At 36.7% G+C, this 13,756-nt stretch overlaps 2 protein-coding genes and 1 long non-coding RNA gene across 3 annotated transcripts; 2 read left to right on the top strand and 1 right to left on the bottom strand.

Annotated features, from left to right (window-relative positions):
- On the bottom strand, positions 1-5,751 carry LOC109833698 (DEAD-box ATP-dependent RNA helicase 35-like). The gene is given in 5 exon segments (XM_020401475.1): positions 1-638; positions 708-1,252; positions 4,832-5,472; positions 5,474-5,556; positions 5,559-5,751. Coding segments are annotated over 5 exon segments (1,755 nt in total). The 5' UTR covers positions 5,725-5,751; the 3' UTR covers positions 1-318.
- LOC109834916 (protein FAR1-RELATED SEQUENCE 5-like) lies at positions 7,900-8,882 on the top strand. The gene is made up of 2 exons (XM_020402930.1): positions 7,900-8,117; positions 8,195-8,882. The coding sequence occupies exons 1-2, from the start codon at positions 7,900-7,902 to the stop codon at positions 8,880-8,882; spliced, it is 906 nt and encodes a 301-aa protein (XP_020258519.1).
- LOC109833697 lies at positions 9,844-10,794 on the top strand. The gene is made up of 3 exons (XR_002245327.1): positions 9,844-10,035; positions 10,123-10,216; positions 10,304-10,794. It is a non-coding gene; the product is annotated as an uncharacterized LOC109833697 (long non-coding RNA).

Here is a 13,756-nt window from a genome sequence, read left to right as displayed (position 1 = left end):
AATGCAAACTGCTACAAAGCTAAATTTGACGCTTTATTACATGATACAAACTAATTTCTTGATTCCGTGTAGCATTACAAGTATACAATTACGCGAAAGCAGTTTAGAGGTACAAGCACATAACCATTCGTTTCAATAGTTCAGCCTAACAAGAAACTCACTTGTTACGGATGATGTGAGTCCGCTTTCATTATAACTTTCAACATTTATAGATGAAATGCCGCAATTAACAAAGCATATGGCCCAGTGTGATACCATGCTGCATCGTACAGGAAAGGTTGAAAGTTGAAACGTTTTCTCCCGCATCCTACAGTTTTATCAGACCTCTCCACGATATCCACCAGAGCCAAAATAGTCTCTCCGTGACCCAGCAATCGCCATGGTCTTCTGATGTTCCAATTTTGGACAATCTTTTATACGATGACCAAGCCCACCACAATACGCACATCCCTTCACTCCGCTCGCACTCGTTATAGCATCACCATCCTCCATTGGATCATTTAGCTCACCAAGAACAGGCGGTATTCTCTGTTTCGCTTCTTGAAGCAGGTGTTTCAAATCAAGAAGTGTCGTCTCGCTTTGGTTCTTGTTTATGAATGTAGTAGCTATACCGGTCTTTCCACACCTTCCAGTTCTACCTATACGATGCACATAGTTTTCAATCTCAGCGGGCATATCGTAATTAATCACATGTTGTCCAGTTCTACCTATACGATGCACATAGTTTTCAATCTCAGCGGGCATATCGTAATTAATCACATGTTGAATGTCAGGAAAGTCGAGTCCTTTTGATGCAACATCAGTGGCGACCAGGACATCCTTCTGTCCTGCTTTGAAGGACGAAATGGCATATTCTCTTTCCTCTTGATCCTTTCCTCCATGAATAGCAACAGCTTCAACTCCCTTTAGAAGAAGGTATTCGTGGATATCATCCACATCTGCTTTGTTTTCGCAGAAGATCAGCACTGGTGGTGGGGTTTTCTGTAGGCACTCGAGCAGATAGACAATTTTTGCCTCTTGCTTAACATATTCGACTTCTTGTATGACATCCAAATTTGCTGCACCAGCTCTTCCTACATTGACAGTTACTGGTTTTACAAGGGCACTTCTTGCAAAGTTTTGGATCTTTTTGGGCATTGTGGCAGAGAAAAGGAGAGTTTGTCTTTGAGCTTTAAAATGGTCAAAAACCTCTCTAATGTCGTCCTCAAAGCCCAAGTCAACCAGTCGATCAGCCTCATCTAATGTCAAGTACCTGTAACAAAACCGGTTAGAGGGGGGCTAAAAGGCCCAAAAGTTTGTTGCATATAGAAAAAGCTGATGCTGGAATAGCAGGATTATATGGTATGATGAAAAGCAATAGGCACTATGATTATCATGCACAAGAATTTAATAAATGCTAAGTGCTTGGCCAGAAGCCTGAGCATATACCTAACATAACTAGATAACATTGGGTTATTGACCAATCTTTTTCTTAAACTATGGTTTTCTAGTTGCCCGGTCTAAATATTTTACATTTTTATCATCTGCAAATTGATGGATTGCATAAAAATTACAAAAAAAATCGAGCGTTGCCAATAGACAGTCATTCACCTCGTGGTGTCCCTCGCACTTGGGAGGGTAGGGAACCATATGCTTTGTAAAGGGAAAAACATTTATTATTTTATTACAAATTTTAGGTACCTGTAAGAGTTAGAATTTCAGAACATATAATTGGCTTCATATCTTTTAAACTTAAAAAGCCAAATATGGCCACAGCAGACTCAACCAATATGATTTAGGAATTAAGTAATTAACGTGTCTCTTTCAAACACGCGAAAACAATACATAAGAGCAAACTTTGAGATAAGAACTAGAATGTCCAACTAGCTTCATATCTTTTTAAATTCAAAAAACAGACAAAAAATGTAAATTCAAAAAACAGACAAAAAATGTAAGGAATATAATGTCAACGAAATACAACAGTTAATCTCCATGTAGACCCCAAGAAATATGATTTAGTATCCAAATAAGTATGGCATCATTTACAGCAATTTAGCTCTTTTAGCTCTTTATGGCAACAAATAGAGACCCCAGAGCTCACAACCAATCATGTACACTCGAGTATATCATGTGGCACACCATTATGACATAACTTCAACCTACACCCACGGCAACCTAGAACAAAGTCAATTCTTAACATCAAACGAGGATCACAATAAAATCGAATTACCTCCATTCATGATCCATCACCTAAACTCTTACAGAACCTTTTTGATAAACCCTGAAATTCTAAAGATCACTCCTTACCTCTACTAACCAACAACTTGAGGCAAACCAGCTAGCTTTTATCGTGTTTAAACTCTAATACATCTCCTTCAGCTTTCATCACAGATCTTCTTCTCTAGCACATTAATTACACATATGTAACAAGTTAATTTCCTCAGATTCATCGTGACGTTTATAATATGTAACTTTACTCTGTGTTTTCATAAACATATTGGAGTATAACAATAGACTATAAGCAAATTTCCTAACTTTAGAAAAAGTAATTACTAAAATTTTTGAATAGAGGATCATCATCCCTTAGGCCTGGTCATGGACCGAACTCAGGCTAGGTCCAGCCTGGACCCCCAGCACCCGGGTTTTTCCAGCCGGGCCTGGATGGGCTCGAGAATTTCAAGATTGGGTTTTGCCCCTAGTATCGGGCTTGGTAGCTGCCCAAATCTGACCCAACGGGCTTCATGCTGGGCCGGCTTTTGACTTATTTTTTAAATTTAAAAAATAACAAAAACATAATAAATTCAAAAAATTTGACAAAAGAATTATACTTACATTAATATATTGACGAATTTTGTACATATACTTCTAGAAATTTGCATACTAAAAAAGAAAAAAATATTAAAAATAAAAATTAATGAATTGGGCATCTTCTTTTCTTGTTTTAAATAAACACATCGGCTCCAGACGTTTGTTTTCTCTTTTTTAATAAACGAATCAGGCCACTTCAGGCCAATTCGATTTTTTTTAAAAAAATATCTAAGGCCCATGGTATTTGGGCTAGGAAATAAATGCAGGCCCAATTTAGGCCAGGCTAGGCTCGGGCTTGGCCTGGGTTTCGGGCCCAGGTTTGAACCCTCTGCCCAGCCCACCCTAAAAAATCTCCGGGCGCAAACTTGGGCCGGGACCAGTTAATGTGGGCCAGGCTGGACAGGCTTCCGGATGCATGTTGGCCAGGTCTACCATCCCTAAGATAATAATTGCTATAAAAGTATGTCAGTATTATGGAAAATAATACTAACTTGAACTTTATCGACATTCCTTTTAACTTAATAAAAGCATAGATGCTAATTATGCTTCTTAAACTGTAGCACTAGGATCCTTTGATACCAAATGGCTCTCATCTGTTTATTTCAAAATTTTCACCAGTTAAAGCCTTATAACCACATCTCATACTTTGATGTTTTAAGATAACACTAAAATATTCCTAAACCATAGTACCCTTATGCCTCTACAAAAACTAAAATATTCCTAAACCATAGTGTACCCTTATGCCTCTACAAAATGGTATCTTAAGGATTTAAACCTAGGATTTATATGTATGCATGCCCTGCTGGATAATAAAAGACTTGGCAATGTAAGGATTTCTCAGAGGTCATAAAATGTAACCTAACTTATTTCCATGTAAGAGAAATTGAACCTCATATTAGTGGGTCTGAGATTCAGAATAGCATCCCTAGACTTATTACTTAATAGGAAAACAATGGAGGCTTCAACAGTGATGCAGTCCTAACAAATTGCACAATATTTAAAAGCTGAACACATATTTACTGAAAATAAACAAAAGTTCTTCCACAAGTGCAAATGCTAAGAGACAAAAAAAAAGATGTTGATTAGTTATGAAAACTGTGAGAAGAAGAGAGATAAGAATGTCTGGAACTATCAAAATATGGAAATACAGCCATCTCAATATACATTCCCACTAACCTAACATAACAACAACTCAATCGTTTCATCTTCTGGCATCTCAAATTTTCATAACATCAGATACACAATAAGTTCTTACCAGATACATAAGTTCTCACAATCGGTTCCTTGTTATTTAGATATATGCTAAATCTCCATCTTAGAACCCTTTAATCAAGTGGTTTGATCTTAATCTCCTGAGTTAACAGAGTTCCTACATCCTACTTGAATCAAAATTTACCCACATATTGCAATCACCAGCTCAATAACATACCCTAAATGATGTTTCATATAAGCTCAAATGACAAAATCCCAATCAAACAGTCGCATCGAAATAGGAAAGAGTAGTTCTAACCTGATCAATATTCTGAGTTGTGGTATACCACGGATCATTTTATGCAATATGTATGCATACAACATATTCAAGTATACACATAGTTGAAGATATTTAAATTAAAAGGTTATGCTCATAATAGCTTGCATCTTTTAATATCTATAAGCCCTAATATGATACAAAATAAAAAATGGGAGTGACTTTAGAGAACTATGATAACACGTTTTTTACTAAATAAACTAATAAAATTATACAATAATTCCAATAAGGAAAAACCAAACCCAAATCCTAATTTTGCAAATAATCAGATCAGGACTTAGCAAGGTTTTGTTAGGCCAATTTTCGCCAATAAATGGGTCAAGAATGCCAAGCGCCCATGTCCAGATCTGGATAGGTCTGGACTACTCTTCAAGTAGCCAAACTGACCCTAAAGTAATATACATTGTAATAGCCGAATCAAGAATGCAAATTGGTCTCAATAGTAACAAAATCAAGAAGATTCTCTGATATAACAATTACGTAATCTGGAACCGTCCAAAAAAACATGCAACATACCTACAATTATCGAGATTCATCTTCTTCTTGGCAAGCAAATCCTTCAATCTCCCGGGCGTAGCCACCACAATATGCACTCCTCTCTTCACAACCTCCAACTGTGACCTCATATCCACTCCCCCAATACACAATAACGGCCTTATCTCCGGGTACCCACTCTCCCTAAGCGGCGCCAAGAACTGCTCTACCACCTCATAAGTCTGCCTCGCCAGTTCCCTCGACGGACACACCACCAACCCAAACGGCCCCTCGCCCGCCACAATCGGCATCATCATCTCCTCCTGCAGCGCCACCATTATCAGCGGCAACACGAAAACCAAAGTCTTTCCCGACCCAGTAAACGCAATCCCAATCATATCTCGACCCGACAAAATCACAGGCAAGCCCTGTACTTGAATTGGCGTCGGCTGCACGATCCCCTTCTCCTTCAACTTTCTAAGTATCGGATCAGGGAACCGCATGTCTTTGAAATTCTTGATTGGAGGAGGTATGTCGTCACCTTCGGTCAGAATATGGTACTGTTTCCTAATGGCATCGCGCCGCCCAGCGGAGAGGCGGCGGATTTGAAGGGCGGGCCGTTTCCAGCCAGTAGGAATCGGATCGGTGTAAGGTGATCCCCTTCGCAGCTCGCGGACAGACAATCAGGGTTTTGCGATCGGAGAGATGTTCGATCATTTCCTTTCTTGTTGGACGATTTTGTTCAGTAGGGCTGATTTCAGGAGATCGCGCTTGAGCTGAGAGGCTTTGACGAGGAGGCTAGGCTTGTTGGACTCGGGGATGGGATGGGAGATCGTTCGACGGGGCGTGGTGGTGGAGGGGAGAGAGGAGGAATTGGGGGCCGTCGATGAGGAGGAAAGCTGAGATTTTTTCTGGAGGTACTTTTGGGCTTCCATTTGCGCGGCGTTTTGTGATGGGGATGTACTCGACGTAGTCCGTCTTCGGCGGCGGCGGCCGGCGGCGCGCGGCGGCGGCGGCGGCGGCGGTCGGCGGTGGCAGGGTAGGATCGGGTCGCCATTCGGGATGCGGTGAGGACGGAGAGGAGCGTGGTTAGGGTTTTCTTTGGGGAGGCGCTTTGCTTCGGTGCTCCAAAAATAGTTTTTTTTTTAATTTTTAAATTAACAAAAATAACAAATGAGCTAACATAACAAAAGGGTATTTTAGTCTTTTAAAATTATCTTTTTTACCTGCTTTCTATACTAAACGCAGCAAAAGAAAAAAATTCAGCCAAGGGGATCACCGCCTTTGTTCCGCCACACAAAAAGAACAAAAAAAGACAAAAAAATCAGAGAGAGAAGGAAGAAGCCGAGTTACCGATCTCTAAGTGAGATCATCGTCGACCAAATGTCCGCCTTCAGAATCCCATCCAACGAAGTGGCGATCCTCCACCGCGAGCTCTGCCGCGTGATTTCCCCCTTTCTTTTTTCTCAAACAAAACCCTAGTTCCGTTCGATTCCGCAGAAGTTTTGCCTTCGAACACTATCGAAGCATCAATAGAAATTACTTTCTTTCTCCGCTCCCTGAGGGAAATCAGAGTCTGAAGCATCAAGAGAAATCAGAGTCTCTTTCTTAGCCACGGAGAGTTCGACCAAGATCAATGTATGTAATCACTCATTAGAACCCTAAATTTTTCTCTGATTGTGGGAAAATTGATATCATATTGTTTCCTAATCTTTGAATGATACTGATTTGAAATTAGGAACATTCCTTTTCAATACTACTAATAATATTCGTTTACTTATGTTGAATAAGGATTTTGTAGCAAATACTAAATAGAAGGCATCTGGGATTTGAACTGTAAAAGGCAGTTCTCATGATTAAAACTAACAACACAGAGAAAATTTATGACTGGATTTCTCCGTTAGTGACAAAACTAATCATCATGTATTGTTCAATAATTCTGAAGTCTGATGATTCATTTCTCAACAAGTTAAAAATTGGTCATTTTTTAAAAGATCAATAATTGAGACCTAACCGATCAAAAGAATAATTAAGGGATAGAGGGTTCAGTTGGTTGTGGATATCTATATAAAATTATGGAAATAAATTTAGTTTTTAGTCATTGCTGAATCTAGTGGTATGACATTGAAAGTAAAGAGAAAGTCAGTGGTAGATTGAAAAGGAAACAAAGTGGAAAAGATGACGTGGTTTCTCTAGTTCAAGTTAAGAGTTGGGGATCATCTCCCTACAATTGAACTGAAACGCAGTAAGAGAAATTCAACTTAAAATTTTGAAACAAGCTTAATTTTCTTAGGCACTTTCAAGTTTTATAAATTTTGTTTAATACAAATTTTCTCAAGTTGTTTATGTAAATTGTACTATTAGTTCAAATATCAAATGATTTTAATGGTTAATGTAACATAAGTTGCATCATTGTATATTTTCATTAGAACCTAATATAATATTTATCAATTATAAAAAACACATTAAAAAATTATAAGCTGATTTTTTTTTATAATTTTCCAAATTAGTTTAATCATTTTAGCATTGTAAATACCTGAAACTGATACCTGATGATCCATAGTTGCTTTGGTGATATATGGGAAGGGCGTGGTACTGGTATTATTGTCAAGATTTCAAACGTTCGGTCAGATAGCCCCAATTTACTTAATTTGTCATATACTGATTGATATTTGAAACCTTTGACAAGGTAGCCGCATATTTATTCCCGAGCAGGCCTTTTATTTGGTGGGTAATATCGACGAAGCTACCGCGAAAGCTATGAACTTAGAAGGGAAACTGTCTATTTTGTTGGTTTGATCTTGTATGCGTACTTAGGGTTTTGTTAGGGTAAAATTCAAACTTTATGCAAGTTTCTAATTGTTGTTGATAAAAATTGGTTAATGTTATTTAGCATGAAATTTGTTGTTAAATTTTGGTTGATTAGAAATTTATTTATTTATATATGTCAATAAATTCTAGATGATGATTTCAGAACCTTGTTTTTAGAACATTTTTTTCTATCAGTCAACAATATTTAATAGGGCTAATATTTTGCTGCATGACTAATTTTTTTACTAATGTCTTATTAATTAATATGCATGCCAGGTGAATCCTGAGGCCCATCCTTAATGGAATACAAGGACATAATTCTGAATTCCTATACCACTGAAAATGAATGGTATGAGTTTTATAATTCATATGCCAATTTGAAGGGTTTTAGCATTCGAAGGGATAAAGTGAGATATGATAAAAATGGCAATCTTTATTATCGCAAATTTGTTTGTTTTAAAGAAGGAATTCGTGAAACTAAGCATATGGATAGAGCAGATAGGACATATAAAGAACGGTCATTATCCAGATGCAATTGTGATGCATGTCTTGAGATTTTTTTGATAATGAAACACGGAGATGGTTTGTTTATAGTTTAAGGGATATGCATAATCATGAGCTTGCAGGCCCAGATGAAGTTCCCTTTCTTCGCTCTCAACAAAGAGTTGATGATGTACAAATGGAAGAAATTCATATGCTAGCACAATGTGGCATTCCTAAAAATAAAATTATGGATTTTATGGAGTATAGAGACGGAGGTTATGAGAAGGTTGGTTTTATTAGAAAAGATATTTATAATAAGTGGGGTAAAATATCACGAAGAATAATAGAACATGGAGATGCACAAACTATATTGAATATGATGGAACAAAGAAAAAGGAAAGATGTATATTTTTTCTATTTGAATAAAACTGACGATGAAGGCCATCTTACACATTTGTTTTGGGCTGATTCTCAATCAAGAGTTGACTATGAAGCTTTTGGTGATGTTTTATTATTTGACAGTACTTATCAAACAAACAAATATGCCATGCCTTTCATACCATTTATTGGTTTAAACCACCACCGGAGAACAATAATATTTGGATGTGGAGTAGTTTGTAATGAGACAACTGCGAGCTATATTTGGTTGTTGAAGGCATTTAAGATGGCGATGTGTCAAAAAGAACCTTTGTCTGTCATTACCGACGGTGATAGTGCCATGCGTAAAGCTATAATCACAGAGTTTCCAGATGTAAAGCATCAATTGTGTTCTTGGCATATAGGAAAAAAACTTATATGATAATATAAGAAATCGTTCGGTTAGAGCAGTCTTCCAAGACCTTATTTCAAGAAAATATACAGCTGAAGTGTTTGAAAATAAGTGGAAAGAGCTTCTTGCTAATAAGATAGGTAATAAAGACAAAAAATGGCTACTAAGAATGTATGAAAAAAAATATTTATGGGCTGCTACCTACTTACATGGACATACTTTCTTAGGTCTTAAAAGCACACAACGCAGTGAAAGTATAAATTCTATTCTGCATAAATATCTCAACTATGGCATGACTCTTGTTGATATGATTCATCACTATGATAGATGTGTATCAGGTGCTTGCCGAAACGATGCAGCAGATGACTCTAAAGCCTCCCAATTTACTCCATATCCGAGAACTTGTACAAGAAAACTAGAGTTATATGTTGCTGATGTTTATACACCTGCTATTTTTGATCTAATTCAAATTGACATGCAAAAAGGAAAAAATTATTGTATCGTAGGGCACAACATTGTGGACAGACTTCACAACTTTGTTATAGCAATTGACTCAAATCCAGAGGTGCGCACAATAGTTTGTTGTAAATGGGAAAATGGAAAGTTAGTCAAGTTAGCATGTGAATGCTTGCAACTAGAAACAAAAGGAACACCGTGCAGTCATATGTTTTCCTTAATGAAATATCTAAATATTACATCATTTCCGGAGTGTTGTATTTGGCCATGGTGGACTAAAAATGTCAAAGCTGGATTTGCTTCTGATAGACATGACACAGTGAATGAAGTCTCAGATCATGCAATTAGAAACCAAAAATTGCTGAAACTAGCAAAACAAGTGTGTTATAAGGCAGCTAAGTCCGAAGATCAATTTTCTGAGCTTATGAATTTTCTTGATAGCAAATTAACATCATTTAAACTGAAGGAAAATAAATCTGAAGCATATTGATTATAACTCAGATGATGGAACATATGAGATAAATGTAGATGAGGATGGAGATGCAACAATCGTGCTACATCCCATCTGAGCAAAGACGAAAGGCGCACCCAGAAAAAGATTGAAGGCATACAGTGAAAAACGAACTAACCGCTGTGGCATGTGCAACCAACAAGGTCATAATATTCGGAGCTGTCCAAGTATTTCAGTAAACAACGTTGACAAACAAGATGTGAATAACGACACTGGGTAATTCTAATTAGATTATGATCATTACATTTTTGTGCGTATTCTCTTATCTAAAATGTAAAAATAATTAAGTTTTGTCAATTACAGGCGATATTTTCCATCTGATATGACATGGTCACAAGAAGACTACAACCTGCATTGATTGGAAACAAATTTATCTTGAAAACTTTGCACATTCTAGGTATGTAATATTATTATACATGCTTATGGTTTATCTTATGGCTTATTATTGTATCTGAATCTGAATGTGAATGTTTCTTATTCCCAGATGCTTGGAAAGTCACAGACTCTTTTCAACAAAGATACAAGATTGGTATTTGTGAATGTGGAAGGCAGTGAAACAAGATTGGTATTTGTGAATTAACAGAGCGAATGGGAAGATTAAGAGATAACTGGAGAGAAAAGGCTAATGAGGTGTCCCTAAGAGATTTGGAAGGGAGGATTGTTCTTGATGTACGAATTGCTTGTGGATGATGCTGTCAGCTAAAGTACTAAGTCGAATGATTATTTCATCTCCTATACCTGGACAATTTCTGGACTCTGCTTTTTGTGTTTGGAATTATGCTAGCTAGACTACACTCTCATGTTATTCTGTCTTAAACTTTAGTTTTTTTGACATGTTATTCTGCTTATTGGATTCATTATAATGAAAAGAAAGCAAACAAGCTATCTCTCTCATTCTGTTAAACTTAATAGGGTTCAAATTTTGGATTTGTGATGGATGAACCGATGAATGTATCATATGTCTTAGAAGTGTGTCTCAAGCATTAATTTCTCTGTTTCTTTCTTTCATGTGGTAATTATGTAGTAGTTGCCAGCTAATTCTGGTAATGCGTGGAGCTACTATCAGGTTAAAGCTTCGAACAATTTGTTTTAAAATTTATGCAGGCAAATATCTGTTTTAATTCCAGAACCTTGGTTTACTGTTTCTTCTGTAACTTCCATGCAAGCTCTCAGTTGATCGGTGTTCTTGCAGCTCTGGGCGTTTTTAGTAATGATTTCCGATGCTCAGTTTTCGCATATGGTTTCTTATGCAAGAGCTAATTGTATTGGTCGTTAATGTCGTCTAAATTATTGGTTGCTGGAAATAAGTGTTGGTTCCTAAAAAGTATTGGTTTCTCTTGCTGGTAATGGCGGTTTTGCATAACAAAAATCACTATAGCAGGGGAGTTGTATGGCGTTGGCCTACTCCTGATGTTTGCACGAAGTTTGTTTTGACTGACCCAGCTGATATGTCGAGAAGTGGGTATGCTGTTGGGTTTCTGAAACTCCTCCCAAGGAGATCTGTTCCCAGGATAAAGGTCATTTAAAACTACAAATTCATCGGATATCTCAATGACAGCATCCTTGTGCTTCTCAGGATGCATGGCCATCTGATGAAGAGCTTGTGCCCATGAACCCCAGGTTCTTTTTGCAGCAGTTTTCTCATTCTTCTGCTTATCTTTATCAACTATAAATTTATAATCAGGTTTTGCTGCAAGGAAAAGCAAATGATTAAGCTTTTATGACACTCGTTTGTTCGAAGCAATTAAAAAATAAATTTTCATTTTTTGTTACACTCGGAGTCATGGAAGCCATCTCGTTTGTTCTTCTGATCATTGTGCAAATTATCGACACTGCTTCTCTTACAGGCATCATTTCTAGGATCACTGCTCTTTACCTCGTTGCATCTTTGGTCTCGTGTAATGGATGTAAAGTTTTCAAAAAGAGAGGCATAGGCATCACGAAGGACCTTGCAACCTTTGACATAGTCATTTTTAAGGCAGTTTGGTCTCTGTGGGTTATCTTTGGTCCAAGAACATGTATAACATGAGTAACTCCTCCTCTTTGATAGAGAGAAGTAGAAGGAAGAGGAATGGCAACAGAGGTCCCAGGGCTAAGAGTATCAGCCCTTTCCTTCGTTGTCGTTTCCAGATCTTCACCTGCTGCTTTGAATATAGCTGCATTAACTCCTCCACCTCCAAGTTTTAATCGTCTGGACAAGTACCACTTTGAGTCGTTTGAATTGACAACTCACTTATGCATACATTAGTTAACGATAGTGATGATATTTGTATTCATAGTAGAAGATCATCAGCAACATATAGCGCACAACTATTACTGTATATATACTACATTGAAGAATATATATAGATTAAATAGATGCTCTGATGATATTAAGAAGAATATAGTTCATGTCATAGAGAGTTCATTAATATAACTCAACGCCTTTTCAACAATTCAAATTATATTAAACACATAGTAACAATTGGATGTCATAAAGACAATAATCAGCAGACAAAGCGCAGGCAAAAAGCAAACATATGAACCATTACAAACCCATGGGTTATTCTCAGTCACTCCTAGCTCCATCTCCTTCCCCACCTTTTTGGAATCAATAGTAAAATTATACTCCTGATCACATCCCAAGTAGGAATCGCACATGAAAAAAAAATCATATACGATTTCTCTCCAACTGATTAGTCCCAGTATCACTTTTGATCTCCTCTGCAGCGATACCCTCTTAATTGCAACCAACTGATTACAGGTCTTGCTCAGCAAATCCAACAAAACATGTTCAGTCATCTCGTTGCTTTAGCATTTGATATAAGTTTGATCTCTTTCTTTATATCTTCACATTGGTTCCACTCGGATAGAATGAATTCAGCAATCAAAGTTCTACGAAACCTTTTAATGTAGGCCTAGTCAACAAACAAACCATTAAAATTAGCAATCACAAGTAAATATAGTACACGAGGTGACAATATTTAGCTTTCATACATGTACATACCGGGCTTATATCAACTCTCATATGACTTCCATCCCAATATTCCATAAACTTTAATGTATAAAGTCCACAGTCAATCCTAATAGTTCAAGTTCAAAAAAAATGTAACCATGTTCATTATAGGATCATAAAATATGGAATTGAAGAAAATTTTATGGAATGTCTTACGAATTAATTTGTTGCGGCATATCCTGAACTATAGTCCAATCCCAAGTAGTAATATCTACATGTCTTAAGAATGCGACCATATCAGGGGATTGTAATTTAGCAACTTCAATACATGCTTGGATTCCTTGCGTCTATAAGATATCAAAAGAGACAATGGTCAAACTTATTCATTCAAAATAATGAATGTGAGTATTTAGTATGTACTTACAAAATTCATGCTAACTGTTTTGTATTGTGATTCAACCATTCCACCAAGCATCGAGTTTAGGATTTGGAACTTCCTAATTTGAGGGAGCATAACAACAACATATCAATGATTTCCTTCACTATTTGTAGGAAAAAACACCTATAAAAACATGGATAATTAAAAAGACTTAGTCATATAGTTATCAACTGAAATATTTGAGAAACTTTGTAGGGAATATAAACATAATAGTAAATATACCATATCAGATGACATTATTTCACGAACATCATTAGCATATTTTTTATATTATGAAATGATGATGTTACTCCTTGTTGCACATTTCTTTGAAGCAAGCCATACGCGAAGCATGATTGATAGCTAATCTTATTGTTGTCGAAGTTCCGATTACTGCTTCGTAGTCTAAGCAAATATGTATATGCATCAATTATCTGAAAAAATATAATTTTAATTCACCATGTTACTATTTACATTCACCAAACCAAAGTCACAATGCAAAGAATAACTTTATGATTACCACAAATGCATTTGATTTTGTATAGAATAAAGAATAAGTACCTCATTTGATAACCATGCATCAG

The sequence above is a fragment of the Asparagus officinalis genome, chromosome 3 (assembly GCF_001876935.1).
Source record: "Asparagus officinalis chromosome 3, Aspof.V1, whole genome shotgun sequence".
Lineage (NCBI taxonomy): Eukaryota > Viridiplantae > Streptophyta > Magnoliopsida > Asparagales > Asparagaceae > Asparagus > Asparagus officinalis.
Note: the sequence above shows the minus strand (reverse complement) of the source record. Positions and strands in the feature narration are given on the sequence as shown.